The sequence below is a fragment of the Anarrhichthys ocellatus genome, unplaced genomic scaffold (genome assembly GCF_004355925.1).
Source record: "Anarrhichthys ocellatus isolate YVR2014 unplaced genomic scaffold, GSC_Weel_1.0 scaffold9, whole genome shotgun sequence".
Taxonomy (NCBI): Eukaryota; Metazoa; Chordata; class Actinopteri; order Perciformes; family Anarhichadidae; genus Anarrhichthys; species Anarrhichthys ocellatus.
The window spans coordinates 3,877,266-3,897,331 of record NW_022280039.1 but is presented as its reverse complement, the minus strand read 5'-3'; the positions used below and the strand labels follow the sequence as shown (position 1 = coordinate 3,897,331).

Below are 20,066 nucleotides of genomic sequence, written 5' to 3'. Positions count from 1 at the left end.
AAATACTAGGTGTGCGAGTTGGGTTTGCCACACCCACCACTCACACACCACCAACACCTTACAATCTTCCTTTAACTTAAGGACGAACTTGAAGATAATAAATATATTGAGCTAGCTACAACCGTATTTATCTGTAATATTAAAGGTTATAAATGTAACGATGACCACCATTAATACCCTACTGGAACAACACGTGTGGAAATAAGACGTCTTCTGAAGTCCATTTTCTCTGGAAATATTTGACAAATAACAATTCTATAAAAACCTGAATGTCAATGCAATGTGTAAATTAGACTAAGAGCTAATTTAGCATTAACTGTGTACCTAACGTTACCTAACCCGCCCTTAATACCGACAACTCACTGCCATTCAAATGTTAGCTAAGCTACAGCTAGTAACGGTTCAGTTAGCTAACGGACCGTGCTAGCAAGAGCTGCTACATTCTCTTCAGAAACCTTTCATTAGCCGTCTTTACTAAAGACATACATCAAGTAACGTTATTGTCTATGTTATTTTGTCAACTGACATGTTATTGTGGTTACTTTTGAGTTTGGCTAGCGGCTATGCTAAGTTAGAAGACGCATTTACAATTAACGTGACCGTTATCTGTTGTAGGAAGCCACGTGTTACTCTGTTAGAGACAACAGAAGAAAACTAACTACACTATTGTGTTTTTGTTCAATCTAATTTGGTCACCCTTAAAGCTTAACTTAATTTAGTAACTTTACTGTCAAGACTTTCATTACCTTACCACAAAACCACGTCTTCTGATGTCCTCGTTATTTGAGATGGATGTTTCTCTAAGATGTGATGTATTGGGGATTTTGGGACACCCACGAGGACAAGTTGCTCTTCCTTGTTTACCTCCAGTTTAAAACAGCCAATCAAGTGCTGAACATGATGACTCACACGTGGACACTGTTAAAATACTGTAGTATTCCTACAATGTCACACTACAACTTGTAGTGTTTATTATCGCTTATTTCATGGCATTATACTGCCGCCTATCGGCCTGTATAGTAATAATTTATTTAATTAAAATCTTTAGACAGCACCCATTATATTACATTATCCTGCAAAGCAGCTTCAAATTATGTTGAAGTTGATAAGATAGTGTAGCAGATTAGAGGAGGAAAGTTTTTTTTTTTTTAAATTTAACAAAAATATCAGGTTTTATAGCTTGTGTACTTCCTGTTTGACAACGTTTAGTCTCACTAGCCAGGTGCACCATATGGAGATCAAAGGATTGACATTAATCACATGAAATCCTCCGAGGAATAAGTACTTTAAGCAGTAAAGAAGAATAAAGCGGAGGGTAAGGGAAACTGTTATTTGGTATATTGATCGTAGTGTGGACAGACCAATATAGCCTTTTATTAAATATCTGTTTTCTGCCAGATGAGATATACAAAGATGCATGATGCAGGTTAATCACTTAGCCTGAAATCTTTAAACACAGTTATCTTAATTTTCCTTTAAAATAATTAATTACAAGCCAGTTTTATGAGTTTTCTCTATCCTCAAACAAGTGGGTGGATCACCTCAAATTACAAAACCCACTGACTACAATTTTATTTGGCATGAAAAGAATACATTTTGAGAATTGGCTCAACTTGTGTCTAGAAGTATCAGCTCTGTTTCGGTGCAAAAGTAGCCACATGGTTGAATTCCTCTACATACTGTACTACGAGCTAAAATGTGTCCTCTTGTAGACCAACTCAGTGAAACGTTATAATAAACAAATAAAAGATACCCATCAAATTATAGTTTTATTGATTTATCAAGCCAACAAAATAAATATACAAATCAAACAATGTCTGATACTGATTTGGCTTCAGAACAGCAGGCTGGCACCAACTACCTCGGCATGCAACCCTATGACGGCAACATCAAAATCATCCAGATTTAGATGAAGGTCATTTACAGAATCTATTTAAGCTTGTTTTCTTTCAAAATGTCAGCGCCTTTAAATTAGCAAAAGCAGAGTATTAGGAGTATACATGAGTGCATGAAGACAGTGGCTGAAGCTGTGGTGTCTGTCAGTCATCAAAGTCCGGGATGTCATCATAGGAGTAGCCCCGGTAGCCCTTCGATGCATAGTAAGCTATTCGTAGGTGGTAAATTCCAGGGAGGAAGACAAGGATCCCAATGATAAGGACAGGAAAAGTTCTGTCTGAGTGCTGGAAGAGAGAAAATATTCATTTCAATAAAGTCAAATTATTGTTCATAGTGTAAAAACTCTGTGCGTTACACAAGTACTCACAGTGGCTCCAAAGTATCCAGCCAGGAGAAGGGAGCCAATGACGATTAACAGCGAGCCGATCAAGAAGAGGACTGTGGCTAGTGCTATGGCTTTGTATGGGACTTTGGGTGGGCTTCTTTTGAACTGCGGAGGAGGTGAAATATTTAATTAAAAACACTTTTCACAGCATGCTTTTTGTGGCACAGCCTGTTTTCCCACTCATGTACTGAACTGGCCAGTCAAAATTAGTCTGGCTCATAATGTACTTGAACTTCTTAGAAAAGTGAAAGTCTGAGACTGGTTGATAGATATTTCATTTTAGAGGAAGCTGACTGACGTGAGCCATGAAACTGTCATGTTACATTATGGGTTTGAAGATGTGTTTTGTTGGTTCTTCATTGCATTCTGTGGAATACTGTGAAAACCCCACCATTGTTACACAATTTATTAGACGTGCAGAGTGTTATTCAGCCTGTGAAAACATTTGTTTAATGACATTTGTGACTCTGAAGAAGCTTTTCCAAGTATGAGACAATGTTGCTTTCACATGGAATCAACCCCATGGACGGCACGGGAAAAACAAACAAACCGATAGAATGGCAGGACAGCAAAATAAAACACCCATGACCATATGTTGCTCTGGTGATGGAATAAAATCTAATTATTTTGTGTCTACTATTTTATGTAATTATTCTAGAAATACATGCAGTTATACAATGCAGCTTTCTCTTTATGTTATATTGCAAACTTAAAACAACTTTCTCCTTGTGTGAGGGAGCTATGTAACATCCAGTAAACTCAATACATATATCAGGTTGCATTGTGGGAAATGTAGGATCGAGTGTTTTGGAGTTTGACCCACACTAATGGCTTAAAGTCAAGACATTTTTCCTTTCTTTTTTTTCCTCCAATGTTATTAAAATGCAATACTACATCACTGGAGTAGCCTACCTCTTTATGTCCAGAATTGCTGCTATAATCACTATGTGTGTGTGTGTGTGTGTGTGTGTGTGTGTGTGTTTGTGTGTGCATAGAGAGAGATATACTGTTATAATGCCTGAAAAGCACCCACCATAGATCATTTTAATACAATTTCATAGAATGCATGCTATGGGTAGAGTGAACTAATATCATACAATACGTCTTACCTGTAAATCGGTGTAGCCGTCATCATCAGTGGCCAGCCTGGAGTACCTAACTTTACTGTTCGGGCTGTCGTTGGACACAACGTTACGAGCTGGCATCTTCTCGGCTTCTTCTTGCAAACAGTTTGTTGTTGTGTTTCAATGACGCAGAAGCAGCTTCGGCTACAGATGCATTGTCGACACCATCATCACTCAGTTAAATCTTACACCAGACCCGACGCACGACCGTTATTTTTTCCTAAAACTCGTTCTGAGAAGCGATTACAGCGAGGCGTGTTGTCTATTATCTTCTATCATGGGTCCTTCCGTGTTTTCGCCTCGGTATGCAATGCGCATGCGCACACTGATGAGTCGTCTTCCTGTTATTCCGGTGATTTCTGCACCGCTCCGCACCCATCACAAGAGGGCCCTGTCGAGTGTTCTCGTGTAAAATGACCAGGTCATTGAGAGCAGCAGACGGATACTCCGGTGTCGAGATTCATCTCTTTGTGTGGATGTTCATTTCCTGAGATGTTCTCCCAGGCCAGCTTTACAATCACACTTCTCTGAAGATAAGGTTTCTGTCTAAGCTGCAGATTTTTGATACACATACAGTCCTCCTCTGAAGGCTGTTTTGAGCCAGGAATGCAATCTTGTATAATCAAACACAATATCTATTTCACAGAGCCTACTTGCATGGACATTTTCACAAAACAAAAAATAAGAGCATAGGTGTCCATCAGATCAAAATCACATGATTATTTCCAAACAACGTACTAAATCTGCTACTTTTCTACAGAAATGGCACAGAAAGTCTCTTTGATTTCCATTATCTAGCAAAATAAGTCACAATTCTATCTATTTCACAGAGCCTACTTGCATGGATATTTTCACAAAACAAAAAATAAGAGCGTAGAGTCCATCAGATCAAAATCACATCTTATTATTCCCAAACAACATACTAAATTTGCTACTTTTCTACCAAAAATGGCACAGAAAGTCTCTTTGATTTCCATTATCTATCAAAGTAAGTCACGATTCCATACTAATAATTGCGGAATCTAGCTGTTTTATATTTTGAATAGAAACATTTGATCCTTGAGATATTGACTTTGGGAGGAGCACCTGTCAATGTTAGTGTATATTGTGTTTTCTCTGCCAGATGTTGTCTTCTCTCTAGTCATGCGCAGCAATAATGTGGCCTGTGAATGACTGACCTGGAAATAGACAGAACACAAAAAAATGACTGGCTGACAATTCCCCTGAAATCAATAATTAAAGCTGCTGTGGTTCAGGTAGGTTTCCTTTTTTTTCTTATTGTATTTTTTACATCCTCCTGATGGTCTGTGTAAAATTGGACTGTCACATAGACAAATATAGACTCTCCTGCCGGCAGAATTCAGATAGCTTTTTCCCCTGAATTTGCATAACAGTGGATCATTGTGATTTTAGCTTTCTGGCAGAGCGGTGCATGGTACAGTCAAGGGTAAATGCCCACAGGTAGTATATAATCGAGAAATACACCGCTCTGTTGAAGAGCAGTAATAATAAAGTAAATGCATATTCTTATTAGATGTGCTGGCAGTATCAATAATAGGCTCAAGTCTCAAGTGATCATTAGTACGCTCAATGGCCTTGACTCCAAGTCGCATTGTTGTAGCTTAAGGCCATACTGTTGCTCTCTGGAAGGATATAAACTCCGAAACCATCCATCTGTATTTTATATTCCTGTTGTTTTTCACTGCCTGTAGTAACGCAGTGCATTATGCTGCACGCTATTTTCTCTTCTCCTGATGCATATATTTACAAAAGTATCCAAGCCTCTGCTAAACATCATCTCTATAATCCATAATCCCCCTTTTGTTTAAAGGGGATTAAACAAACATGCTTTTTCTTTTTCTTTAAAGCTTCAATATTACCATATTACTGTGCACACATGGAGTTCATTTGGATCCCACAAAGCTGGGCCTCCTGAAATTACTGATTGTGCAGACATGCACCTGCTGCCATCTTCTCTGTACCTGTTGCTGACAATAACAGCAGAGAACTTTGCCCTTTCCTCGAGTAATGATGCCAGTTTCCTTACTTATATCTCATTGTGCTGTGTGATCACATCTTGGCTGCACTCATTAGCGGATACCAACTCTGAGTCACTGCTGCAAATTTCTTTGTACACCAAACGACTTCCCCCTTATTTGTCCCATGTTTGCACTTGAACTTTCAACATCTACAAATGAAGGTCACTGCACAAGCTGCTTACCGTTACTTAGTCTGAATAGAGAAATTGGCATTTAAATAATCTGCTTCTCAGCCTTCAAACACTCCACAAGAGCAGATAAAACTGCAATTATTTTACATTCAAAAATTCAAAATGAATGGGACTGGAGTAATGTACCTGTAAGTAACCCTGCTGCCCTTTTTTGAGCCATTACTTCATGCATTATTTAGTTTGTCTTGTCTGTCGTTTTTGCTGACATGCATGTGGGTTTTAGGATTTCAATGAGATTTTCCTGCAAAATATTTGTGCAAAGTACTTCACAATGGTGCTCAAGTGACAGCTGCAGTTGTGATTTATTAATCAGATGACAGTGTCACCGGTCAGAGGGGGGGGGGCGGTGAATGTTGCCACGTTAGATAATCCCTGCCACTAGACCATAAAGCCTGTACAGAAGAGCACCAGCTAAGCACACTGAGCCCTAGGGGTGTGTGTGTGTGTGTGTGTGTGTGTGTGTGTGTGTGTGTGTGTATGTACTGTATGTCGTGGTGCGAAGACAGCAGCAGTCGCCCCCTTATAACCCTGGGGTATGACACTGAACAGTAAGAGAGCAGCATTTAGGCCATAATTAGAGTCCTGTTCAGAGTGGAGTTCTGTCTGCTGAGATAATTAGGTCTGTCTTCATTACAGCTGTTGCAGAAAGCACCACAACTGAAGCCCAATAAAAGGTTGAACCATTATACCACTTAAACATCATCCAATCTCCCAGTGGCACAGCTGTTTTACATTTAAACCCGCCAGGTTTCAGAAATAATAAAAATGTGGCATGTGGGTTGTGCACAGGTGCTGCTGTGCAACTAGATTTTCAAAATTTGATACATGTCTGCAAAGACGAATACAAGTCCTTTATTTTTAGGCTCTTTGAGTCACATGTGGAGGAAATTGAGCTGATTTGTGGTTTTGCGCTTTGCTTGTATTTGTGCTCATATATGTACTGTCATACAGGATGGTTGCAGTTACAGGAGTATTTTTAACTCTTGTCTTGTCTTTTGCCAATGATCAGTCAAGTGTTCTTTTCTCTTTCTCTGCATTTCAGGTTCGCTGTATTTCTGTGTGGGAGGAGAGCTCACTGCTGCAGGACGCTCCACATGAGGGGCTTCTTCTACGATGGCATATTCAATCACCTTTATTTCACAATGTCATCTCAGTTTTATGGTTTATGCAAAGAACCACAGTGGTCCAGTGATTTCGAGAATATGATTACACATGAAGTAGCAGTTTCCATTTTGAATTAGCCTTTTATACCATTCTTTACTTCTAACGCTATATACCACTTCACGGATAGACAAGCACATAAGTACCCTGAATCATAATGCTGTTTGCATTTACCTGTTCTGATGATTGGAATCTGTGCCTCTTTTCTCTTAAGATTTTGTCAAAGGCAGAGCCATACGTGAGGAAATCTCTTGATATGCAATGAAGGTGAATGTCACTGTAAATGTCAACATTAGTTACAAATGCTCGGTTCTGGTTTGTTGCCCCTGTGACAGGAAATGTGTCTTCCGTGCCAGAGGTATTGATTTCAGTATCTTTCAAACTCAACAGCCCGCCTCACTGCACGGGCGGTTGAGACATAGGTAATTGCTTTTCCAGCAGGTTAGATAGCACGATAGACCCTATAACAAGATGCAAATCGAGGCAACCAACAAGCACAGAAGAAACATACAAGTATCATTTCACTGCTTCATTATGTTTGTAATCTTTTTTCAGCATGGGGTTGTTAAAATGGAAACATAATTACACAATAATTGATCTGTTAGTTGAATAAATACTTAGAAAGTGTTCTGTCTGTGTCAGTGCAAGACAGTCATGCATGCACACTAATGAGACAAAATCTCCCTAAATGTTATGATAATTGTAACCTAAATTGCTGTGAAAATAGTTTTTTTTCCATTTTAAAAACACTGATAAAAAATAATCCATTTATTGTACACACAAAATTATAATCTATTTATGTTACGCATTGCTAATGTGATTGTACTTTTAGAGAGTTTAGGAGTGTGCTTGTAACTTTGCTTTTGATATGCCAAAGTGGATTTGTCCACTGGATATAACAGCAGGTATAAGGACACAGAGCATTGTACGATGAAAGCTCCGTCATTGATTGAGCAGAGAAGCTGTACTTTAAACAGTCAAACGTTTACTTCACAGAGAGGCTTAACATCTCTCGCTGTGAGCCGGCGGTAGCCTCAGGTAATACCTTCATATCTGGATCCAACAGGAAAACAAAGAATGAACCAACTGTCTTAACAGAGGATTTGTACAAAGTGGGTAGAATCAAATCAGTAAAAAAAACCAATTAAAACAAATCAATGTACTGTGTTTATTCATGTGTGCCTGTTTCTATGTCTCTTCATTATAGCTTAGTTGAAAAAATAAGAAATAAAAAGTGCAAGTGTTGAATAATAAAATGCCTGTTGAAATTGCAATGCCATAATTTTAATTGACTGTTACACCTCAGGGATTAACAAATGTGTATTGACTGAGTTGTGCAACAGATAGCTGTAGCCTACATGCTGCAAATGTTGTAAGTAATAGTTCTGTGTAATTCGGTTCAAAACACAAAGAAATTTTACAGAAAAAGCTCAAATGATCAAACATTACAAGTGCATATTATACCCGAAATGGTCATCATTTAGTGCACTAGCATGACGGCAAATGTGTGAAAGCTTCTTTATTATATCAATCCATCACTTGTTTATCCCAAGTAGCCGATATGTTTCTAGTGTTTTACCGCTACCCCGTATGTTCAAAATATTTACACAATAATCATTTGTGCTGTAATCCAAAGCGTCACTGATATGGTAACTAAAACGACAACAACTTTTTCTTTAGTAGGTAACGTGAGTGACGCTCGATCACGAAACATTTGTGAATGAAAAGTCATGTTGAGTATAGACAGTCACTGTGATGACGCACAGGGAGTGATGCTGATGGGGGGTGATGTGAGGATGAGGATGAGGATGAGGATGAGGATGTTTGGGTGGGTGTTGGTAGGGGGGTATCCGGGGGGAAAGTGGTTCGGGGAGAAAGCAGTGAGTCATTTGGTAGGCTACTCATCATTATCTGAAGAGACTTGGAGCACCTGAAGGTCGGGCTTTTATACCGGCCGATGTGAGGGCTCTCTCCATGATGAGCGCACTTTCCCTTTCACCGTCTCCGAGCGCGAGTCGGCAATCACAACCTCGTCCAAATGCGGCTCAGGCGATCCGTCGGGATTTGAGAATGAAACTCAAAGTTGAGGTGAGTCCCGGCAAATTGAACTTCAAGCAATCATTTTGAGGGGATAGTTGATTTTTGTCTCTTGATACCAATTGTCGCTCATTTAATTGAGGCGTTTCTGTAACTTGCTGTCCGCGCTGGTAATGCAGATGTTGAAAATTTGTATTGTTTCTGATCGCACGAGCGGACTTTTGATTTAAAAAAAAGAGGAAAGATTTCTCAGAATTTAAGAAGGCTATCTTATAAATGTAAAATAATCTAGAAATAATGTTGATTTATTTTATATTTCAATTAAATTGCTATGATTTGTAAAGCAATTAAGTGATTTATCTCGAATTTAATGTGTTTCTAGTCGGGAGATGCCTCTTTAAAATAACACGGCTGGGTCGCACTGATAAAAAGGCTTGTTAGTTTATATGATGCTACTTCTGTTGTTTTATAATCTGTCTCTATCAATCTCTTTCACTTAAATCGTTAAGATGATGAACTACCATCCTTCGAATGTCGTATTATTGTATAACAGTGGGTGTATATAGCAGAGAAATGCACTATGAGGTCTCCAATGACTGCAGACCATCACAAGTCCCTGTCTCCGCCATTTTTATTAAGGTGGATGGCACTTTCTGTCAGGTATCACCTACAGTCCCGCACAGTGACTTCATCTTACAGAGCTGGGAATTACTCTGCACGCAGTGAAGAGGCTGAGACAACAGAGCCAGAGTGGATATTTACTCTTGGCCAATTAAAATAGCTGCAGGCATAGAGAGGCTGCAAGTCTCCCAATGTCCTCAACATAATTGTGGATTCCTGTCCAACTCTGAGCTGCAGCTGCTCATCAGCCACTTCAACAGATTGTTGTTTGTCTGTCTTGGAAACAGCCAAGAACACACATTTGTAGAATATCCTGTGGTGGAGAAACATGCTTGTAACATTTAACAAAAGTCAAATGTCAAGACAAATTAATACATGGTCGGGAACAAGGCATCTAGCAGATTCAGCTAATTCATTATAGAGCTGATCATTTAGTTGTCCATTAGTAGGCTACACCTGCTCTGTCACTGGAAAACCCCCACATATGTGTTATATACTCTTCATGAATATTAAACAGATCCATGCTGGAAAAGAGCCTAATCACTGTGCATTACATTACTGCACCTGTACTACATTACTGCATCCTAATACACCTCAAACTCAAACTGCAATTTAGTGAATCAGGAACCTGATGTGATTTAAGCTTTTATTTATTAATTATTTTAATCAAGAGTTTCAGTCTTATGATTGTAAAGTATGAGCAGCAATAATTACTCATATTAAGTTTTAGGTTCATCGGAAATCTTCCCGACATGTAATCTAGTCGACGCTCAAGAAATTAGTCTTCCTTCTTGAACACATGTTCTCTAATAACAAAAGGGAAAGAAGGATAAACATGATGATTAGTAACCACTTGAATCTTTACTCCCATATTATATATTTTTAATGTCATAAAGTCACTGAGCAGCCTTAATTGTCACATACATCTCATTACTCTCACTGACATAAACGTCTGCCTTTGATGAGCGACTAAACAAAGAACAGGAGCAATGTGGTTTCAATCAAGTCAAGTTCAATATGACTGAACTTGTCTTATATTAAATCAATCAAGCTTAGTTCATTGTGACATAGTACGTTTAATATAACAGTAACAAACTATTTCAATGCTGGAGGTATTTTAAGCTGAGGTAATTTAATCATTTTTTACAGCGCAAAATGAAGATGGTGTAATGAGCTCCTGCAGTTCTCCTGTGGATAAACTCTTACTTTCGTAATTACATTAGAGGCAACAGCAGTCCACCTCCTTCCTCTGCTTGAGTGGGTGGGAGAAGCTCTCGGGAGCTGCGTCATGACGGCTGCTTTAATGCTGTCTTTGCCACCATGACGAGCCAACCAAAAACATAAAGGAAGACTTTAAGCATGTTAAACAGGTGTACATCCAGTGAAGAGCAGGGGTTTGTGGGGGACAGAGGAAAAGGTCAGCCAATCGTTAATAGTGTAGCGAGGAGCAATGGAGGAGGGGAGTGGGGGCTAAAGATTTGAGGGGACTGTTAAATGCCGTATTGTGAATCTGGATGGATGGATGATAGATAGATAGATAGATAGATAGATGGATAGATGGATAGATGGATAGATGGATAGATAGATAGATAGATAGATGAATAGATGGATAGATAGATGAGAGATAGATAGATAGATGAGAGATAGAAACAGCAAAAGAGGGCAACTCAGACGAACTTTTAATTTAGTCTCAAATAAAGCAGCTTAACAAAATCCCCAAATCGTCAACATGGCTGCACTACTTTCACCAGTCTGATGTAATCTACATTTAGGTAAGGAACACCCCCATTACAAATATCAGTAATCTGCTCATACAAGATTAATTTCACATCTGTCAAAGAGGAGGACTTCACATGGAACTAAGACATTGTTTTGAAGCCAATGGACAGAGCATTCAAGCTGAAATTAATTTGATGCATCAAAGTCAGAGGGAGCGATCCAGGCCGCAATCAACAGTACTAGAGAAGCAGTGCACAACATTGTCACTTAGAAATCCAACTGAGCAACTGCATTTTTCAATTTATATAAACAATGAAAATAGCCTAGTATTCTGGCTTGGAAAAGAGGGTTTTCTCTTTTACCTTAATTTAATTTGTACTGTAGGTATTACAGAATGCAAAGCCAAAAAAACAACAATGTACAATTACGAGTGCATGCAGTTGCAGGGGGTACACTCACAAAAGTTAAGGAAATAGAACATTTTAGAAAATGCGTTCGATGAGAAGATGAATAGAGAAGATCAATAACATTGTCACATCTGTGCTGTAACGATGACGCTAGAGCTAGCAGACAATTAGCTTAGCTTAGCAGTAAAAAAAAAGGAGTAAAAAATAATTTATAATTTATATTTATTATCATTATCTTCTGTTGTTGTCTTTTATATGTACCAAAACTGTCCACTAACTAATCTGCCTACTACCATATTTTAAAGCTCCCCAATTAAATATTGTTATATAATTACAAAAAACATCTATTAATGACAATTGGTGTGTTATGGGCTGGACTTCTAGGAGGTTCTAGTTGGTGGATTGCATTTGGACAGAGCGAGGCTAGCTTTTTCCATAATTTATGTTAATTGCCTGCTGGCTGTAGCTTTATATTTAGTGTATAAAGAGGTGCAAAAAAAGGTCACAGTGTGATATTGATTTGTTTAGTGGAGGGATTAAGAGCAAGGTCGGGTTTATCTAGCTATACTGGTTTGGCTCAATGCCATCTGGCGTTTTAATTGTGGGAAGCTTCCTAGGTGATTCCGTGGAAAAAGAATATGGTTAGTTCTGATTTCTTTATTACTCAACCTCATATTGTGTTTAGTCGATAAGCACAAGATGAGGCCGTGGACACATTGATCTGACAGCAGCTGTGGCTCAGACATTGTCTCTCGCCCACAGTCTTGATAGATCTGAGCCGTGATAACATGGAAAAGAAGTGCAAAAGTTACAAAACACACAAAACAAGGATGAATGCTTTTGGGCTTTTCTGTGTGTGATGAATGTGTCAATTCTCTCAAAGCAGATTCTTCTGTCTTTCTTTTTAAAGGCGCTGGATCGTGTTGCTGTGTTGAGGCTGAATCTGTCTCTGGGTTCAATACTGAAGAGCCTGGATGTTGACGACTGCTCACCTGCCGCCTTATACAGAAAAGTGGTTTCTGACTCCAATTTTTAAGACTTTCAAGGAATTGTATTCCCAAACTGTAGTTTTTGGTTCACAGAACATGCAGAGAGATTTTCCTAGATGTGAACACCCATCTGTGTATCCCATCTATAATGCTTTTCTAACAGGTTTTTTTTCTTGTACCAGCTGCATAATCACAGACAGTTTCAACATCATTAACATTTTCAAGATGGATTACCTGATTTCAGCAGAGTAAATTTTGGTCTGCATATATTATACTTCTCTCTCAGTGTTTCTGCATGCGTCCTGGAGTTTTATTTTTCTTGATGCGCGTAATGGTTCATTTGGCAGAGGCATCATCATTCAAATGATGTTGTGACAAGACCGACTTAATGTGATCATTACTCTAATGGCTTTTATGAGAATGCCCTGATGTCCCTTTGTGAAACAAAATAAAATAGGTGGGTGTTACAGTCCACCTTTGCAACGCAGGACAGGGCCGAGCATCAGCTTCGTATTGGAATAGATGGTTCCTGTGCTGGACAACATGACCCCACCTCCTCCAACACAGAACTGCTCCAACTGCAGCCAGGTTTTAGTCCCAGAGCTTAACGTGGTCAAGGCTGTGGTTCTGGGCCTGGTTCTTGGCATCTTGATTCTGTTTGGAATTGTGGGTAACATCCTGGTAATCCTCTCCGTGGTTTGCCATAGACACCTGCGGACAGTCACACATTATTTTATAGTTAATCTGGCAGTGGCAGATTTGCTGCTGAGCTCCACTGTACTACCTTTCTCTGCTATTTTTGAGATTGTGGATCGTTGGGTGTTTGGACGGGCCTTTTGCAATGTTTGGGCAGCTGTGGATGTACTCTGCTGCACTGCTTCCATCATGAGCCTCTGTGTGATCTCTGTTGACCGCTATATTGGAGTCAGCTACCCTCTGCGCTACCCATCGATAGTGACAAAACGCAGGGCGCTGCTGGCAGTGATGCTGCTGTGGGTGCTGTCTGTCATCATATCTATTGGACCTTTGTTTGGCTGGAAAGAGCCGGCACCTGAGGACGAGTCCATATGCAAGATCACGGAGGAGCCCGCCTACGCTATCTTCTCTGCTGTGGGCTCTTTCTACCTCCCTCTGGCCATCATACTGGTCATGTACTGTCGGGTTTATGTGGTAGCTCACAGGGAGAGCCGGGGCCTCAGAGAGGGCCACAAAACAGAGAAGTCCGATTCAGAGCGGGTGATACTCAGGATACACAGAGGCAACACAAGTGTATTAGAGGACGAGTCCCTTCGTAGCCGCACACATTTCGCCCTGCGACTGCTCAAGTTCTCGCGTGAGAAGAAGGCTGCCAAGACCTTGGGCATTGTGGTTGGCTGCTTCGTGTTGTGCTGGTTGCCCTTTTTCCTGGTGCTACCCATCGGTGAGTATTGTCATGTTCATCTTGCATGTGATATTCAATCATTTAAGAGGATGCCCAAGATCTATGTAGCATTTGTTTGAGCAAAGCAACAGTTGTTTAAACAAGTTCAACTGGAAATTTAGAGCATTAATTTTGCAGCAAACAACTATTTGTGATGTAAAGATATAGTGGAGTAATGTCTCCCTGCGCAGAGAATGTAGTCACTCTCCCTCGTGTGTTGTAAAGTTTTTTAAAAAGTCCACCTACCAGCACCTAAAGCTCACAACTTGACAAATCATAGCATGTTACTAAAACCAAAGATTTAAAAAAAAAAAAGCTTTCAAGGCAGACTTTGTGTCCTTTGGACAGAGCCAAGCTGTTCCCACGTTTCCAGTCTGTATGCTAAACTAAGTTAAACTGTCTCCTGGCACCAGCTTAATATTGAACAGATATGAAAGTGGTATTCTCATCAAAATCTCGGTGACAGAGAAAATGTGCATGTTTCCCACAATGTCACTATTCCTTTAAAGATGCACAGGACAGTTATTTTAAAGGAGTAATATAGGTCGTCAACAACATTAATATAGCAGCAAAAAATATTTGCTATGTAAAGATGTAGTGGAGTAATGTCTACCTGAGCGGAGAGTGAAGTTGCTCTCCCTCTGTGTGTGCTGTTATCAGAGCTCCTCCTTGCTTTGTTGACATAGCCGGGCCGGCCCTGCATAGACTTTTAATGCATGGTAGTGAATGAGCGTACCCCACTTGGCTCATGGCCTTTGCTCGACACTGCTCTCATACGGCAGTTACAGCAAAGTTGCCCTAACCGGCGGCGTTGCTGCAGAAGACAGTGCCCACCCTCTCGTTCCCCCTCAGGTTAACACAGTTAGCAAAAGTGCTAAGTGCTCTGTTAGCTTTGAGCCGCGTCGCTGTTGAGAGACAATAGAGATCTCGTATTATGCACCTTTCCTTTTTTAATCAATACGATTTCACAAATTAAAAACAGATTCACACATTTAGTAATCTGCACTCACACATATGAGTCAGACCACTTCAAGAAAGCTACTTAACGCCTGCATTAATTCATTTTATAGCTCGATTCATGCCGCTGCCAGGTTTTTAAGTGCTAGCGATTTTAATGATGATTGAATTGCTCTTTTGTGGGCGCACTCTGAATTTACTGTCATTCATGCGAGCCTTGTGGCCTCTTGAGCAGCCTAGTAAATGTTGTGACTCGGCCAGGTAGACGCTCTATAAATAGGCCCAATAAAATGTTTAGATGTCTGACTGGCACAGGTGCCTCTCCTCTCTGTAAACAAAAGCATAGCACTTCCGATCAACATGTATTTCAAACAGATATCTTTGAATGAAGCTTAAAGTAATTTCTTCCTGTATCATTTCATCACAATGCCAGTCCGGGACTGACAGATAAAGCCATCACATCAGTGTCAGACTTTATTTGATGTTCCCGTCTACTACTGTCCCTGAAGTGTGCTTGAGGGGAACTCGCACGGCTTGCAACTGTATGTGCTGGAGTCAATATGATGGGAATGTGAGAAGGAAATATGAGATATGACAAAACCCTCACAAATCCCTCTGGGCTTTTTAAAATGTATTCAATGCTATTATGCTTGTAAATTTAGCTGCTACCATTTGGCTTTTGCTTTTCCTGACTGGGAAATGAGAAAAAGTTTACCAATGTTCCCCATCTAATCCTGGCATCAGACTGCATACCGCTGCCACAAGTCTCTGGACAATGAGAGATTTATGAGTAAATGACCAAGCAATGGTCTGGTTTTGTCGTGTACAGCTGGATACATCATGATTGTTTGATTTGGTTTATTGCAGCAGCCGAAACATTATTTTGAGAAAAATTAATCGTGGGAATTTGATCTTGTCAAAAAATTGAAAATGATGAGTTGTTTTAGCTCTGTGTTTGTTTGTGGATTGTCCTCTTCTCTCCTTGACATTTCAGGTAAATTAAAGAATAACTTCATTAAGTGATTGATGAAAAAAAAATGTAAGTTTTCACTCTGGGTGTGGCCGGGTGTGGTCAGAAGTGCACTTTGTTGCACCTGTAACCACAATGATGTCAGGATGTACTGACACCCCCTGAAGTACACGTCTACATCACAACAAAAGGGTGAAAAGTTACACTCCTGTAGGTTTAAAACACGGGTTGCTCATGAGGATCCAGATATTACCTACGGAATCAACCAACTCTACAATTTCCTTCAGCTCTGCTAGGCGTTTTAGCGTCAATCAGATCATTGTTTCGGTTTCACAGCCCACAAATTTACTGTTTTTTTGTTCATTCTCACCAATGTCACCAATGTCATTTTAGGACCCAGATGAAACAAATAAAAAACCACTATCTGCCTACACTACCTGTCTAGTAATAACAACAGAGAGACAAAGTTAGCTTGTGATTGTAGTCGAACATTTAGCTAGCTGCTTAAGAATCAGATATTTTTCTCAGAAGTTAGTGGAGACCTGCGGTGCTACAAAATTAATCCAATGCAGATGTGGTTCCTCAAATGACCACCGGAGCCACTTTCAGCTTCACAACGGCTCTTCAGAAACCTATGGGTGACATCAGAGGCTTGTCCATATTTCATACAGTCTATGGTGGAGACCAAAAACAGAGCCAAAAGGAGAGTAAATGTTTGACTTACTAGGTGGACACAACTCCAAATGAATGCTAATGTTGCTTTGTGTCTGAAGGATGTGTAAATAGGCAACTGTTTGCTGACATGTTCACCACAACAACTATATTAGGTGGAAATATGTCCATGTAGTGTTTTTAGATTGTTTTGCTGCCCCGGGATGGCCAAAAGTACTGTAATGCTACTTCAAAATGAATTCTGCTGAACTGAGTGTCTGTGGCATTGACATTCAACCTGAAACACGTTGTGCTTTATTTGACAACAATTGTAATCACACAGTTTTCATATGACAACAGTCAGTTATGTTTTATTGATTTTGGACAACAATTTGTGTCTTGAAAAGCTGCAATATCTTTCTTCATTTTCTATGAAGGGTTATAAAGGAATTGTTTTTTGGCACAGCTGGGGATAAAATGTATGAGCTGCACAGCCACGCACAAAATAATTTGTTCTCAATCTCTCTCCATCTCTTCTTTCTATCCATCTCTGTATCACATTCTCATTTTTCAGCAGCAGCTCTATAGATAGATAGATAGATAGATAGATAGATAGATAGATAGTGCAGTCACACAAGAAAGCAGCCATTTAATTATTCTGTTTCACTGGCAGTCGCTGGATACATGAAGAGTCATATGTACAATGACTAACAGGGCTGCATGTAATGTGCCTGTTAAGTTATTTTCTCTGCTTTTTAATTAAGGATCCAACGCATGCTTTCTGATGTGAATACGTCACAAGCAGCACAATTCATGAAGGCAATTTTAATAAAATCGTTCACCTTGATGGCAAGTGGGGAGCTTTGTTTAGTCAAAACTGGATTCAATTGAAAGACTAAGTGGATATTAATCAGAGCAATTATGTTTCTCCCAGTAGCTGCAGATAACTTGTTCATTTGATATAAACACAACCTTTGATGCAACAATATGTAATCATTCAGCTCACCACTTGGGTCCAGACTGAAATATCTCAATAATTGTTGGATGCATTGTCATAAGATATATTATTTTACAGATTTTACAGTTCATGGTCCCCAGAGGATGAGGTGATACTCAGATTTTTTTCTGCTTGCACCACCGACAGGTTGGCAGGTTAAATGTAATATCTCAAAAACCTTTGGATGGATTGCCATGAAATTCGGTACAGATATTCATGGTGGACAGAGGATGACTCCTAATGACTTTGGTGATCTCTTGACTTATTCTTTAGCACCACCAACTGGTGAAACCTTTCACTTATTCAAAAGATTGACATATAAAACATGGATTCGAAATTCTAAACAGACATTCATGTTCATTACATGCTGAATCCGGAATCATGAGGTTGACATTTGTGGTTTAGAGTGAGTTCTATTGGATGGATTACAGTTCATTTTTTTACAGATTGCCTTCACTGTCTCTAGAGGACACCAAACAGCTGCACAACTAATTGCATTCCCATCAATGACACCTGTACTTTGTGTTTAGCTAATTAGCATGCTAACACATGTAAATTCAATATTACCTGCTTAACATTAGCATGGTAGCATTGTAACTGAGAGCATGTTTGAAAGCTAATGTTAGCATTTAGCTGAAATTGCACTTGTGCCTTCCGCATCACAGAGCCCTTGTTTTCTAATATATCAAACTCCATGTTTCAGGGTTTAGTTGGGATATTGTGTTCCTTCTGCTGTCCTGTTAATGCAATGTTTATCACCCTAATGTTCCCACAGGCTCCATCTTTCCCGCATACAGACCTTCAGACACTGTCTTCAAGATTACGTTCTGGCTCGGTTACTTCAATAGCTGCATCAACCCCATCATTTACCCGTGCTCCAACCAGGAGTTTAAGAAAGCTTTCCAGAGTTTACTCGGAGGTCACTGTCTGAGAAAGACACCCAGACCACACCATCATCATCTGAGGGCAGGTCAGAGTCAAACTCAGGGTCACAGTCAGCCCCTCACTCTGGGACTGGACAGCAGGGGGGCGCCCTGTCGGCTCAGCCCTTCCTCCTCCATGGCCCTGTCCAGAACCCCCTCCTCCAGGGACAGCAGGGAGTGGAATGTCTTTCCCGGAGGCCCATCAGGTGGATCAGGACCGGTCAAGACGAGCAGGGATAAAGTGGCCAAACTCTGCAGTAAAAGCTTCCATCGGACCTGCTGCTGTGTCTTCAGTGGTGTGACTCCCCCGCAGGAGTCAAACTGCGCCCAGCCGCCTCCAGTTGGAAACCTTCCCACCATTAAAATCCACCAACTGTCCCTGTCAGAAAAAGGAGAGCCTGTATAGCCACTGTAATCCTTCATCCATTAGTCATGACTCCTCTTTCAATGTCACGGATGAGAATTTATTTCCTTTTGCACAGTTGGATGAGTTGTATTGGATGGTGGCTGCTTTGAATTTTTATATTTTAAAAAGTTTCAGCTTTGATAACATTTTGTGATTTTTCCTGGATGTATGATCGTCAAAGAAAAAGAAATATCTATATTTATCATACATATTTTATTTGACCCCTTTAATTAAGAAGATGGCTTGTATTTATTTCTAAAAACAAACTGTAGCAGAATACAGCTTAGAAGGGAAGAAAATAAAGCAAATGTGTATCAAATTTTGTAAATAAAAAAAAGAATCCCTGAAGTAGATCAAAAGAAAAATTCCTCATAGTAAAGAGACCAAAATATTCCAATGTGTTTACATGTTTTATATTACCGAAGAACAGTTCAAATGTATAAAAAATGTTCATAGGAAAATTTTATATATTGCATGATTTCACCAAAAATTTTAAAACTGGTCAGTGGTGCTCCTGTTGTCTCCAAAGTGTGCCTAATGCTGTTCCTGTTGTCAAAATAATGTTTGTTCACTGCTCCGTACACAGTAAAAACGAACGGACTTTGCTGCTCCCACGTCACATTACAATAAATTTGTATGTCATATTCCTATAGAAAGGGATTCATGAGGACATTTTTGGACTCCTGTGGTTTCATTTGGATGATTCACTGAATACATAGCCCCTGAAAACGTCCAGTTCATCTATTCACATGTCTACAATTTCATGTACCTAGGAGCAGTGCCAGATGGATGTCTTAATATACTTCTGTGGAATTTCAACTGACCTTGTGGTTTGTTGACCTCAATCCTGACCGGCCCACAAGCCTCTTAAAAAAATCCCCCAGATTTAGAAATGTCAAGTTAAGTCATACACAGTCTCTGACATTCTTCCCTCAGGCTGTACTCCTTGTTTCAGTGCTTTTTTTAGTTACCGTCCATATGCAAAGTCTCGACTTTTATGAGATCTGCTGCGGGGGTGCTGTTTTCCAGCGCAAAGGAGAAAAAACAAGTGTGTAGTTAATGTCTCTCTGGTTACCAAGCGGCATCAAAGGGCAAGGGGACATTCTCTGCCAACTATTGATTTATTTTCTCCTTCTGTAGTACCAAGATGTACTCCCTTTGCAAGTGCGAAAA

General features: G+C 39.8%; 2 protein-coding genes across 2 annotated transcripts; one reads left to right on the top strand and one right to left on the bottom strand.

Moving 5' to 3' along the window:
- Window positions 1-1,756: 1,756 nt before the first annotated feature.
- On the bottom strand, window positions 1,757-3,699 carry tmem230b (transmembrane protein 230b). The gene is made up of 3 exons (XM_031849476.1): window positions 3,391-3,699; window positions 2,264-2,386; window positions 1,757-2,180 (listed from the first exon to the last, which is right to left on the bottom strand). Exons 1-3 carry the CDS (start codon window positions 3,484-3,486, stop codon window positions 2,040-2,042), a joined length of 360 nt encoding a protein of 119 aa, XP_031705336.1. The 5' UTR covers window positions 3,487-3,699; the 3' UTR covers window positions 1,757-2,039.
- Window positions 3,700-8,766: 5,067 nt separating this feature from the next.
- Window positions 8,767-19,051, top strand: adra1aa (adrenoceptor alpha 1Aa). The gene is made up of 3 exons (XM_031849429.1): window positions 8,767-8,884; window positions 12,491-13,989; window positions 18,340-19,051. The coding sequence occupies exons 2-3, from the start codon at window positions 13,092-13,094 to the stop codon at window positions 18,891-18,893; spliced, it is 1,452 nt and encodes a 483-aa protein (XP_031705289.1). The 5' UTR covers window positions 8,767-8,884; window positions 12,491-13,091; the 3' UTR covers window positions 18,894-19,051.
- The last annotated feature ends 1,015 nt before the right edge of the window (window positions 19,052-20,066 follow it).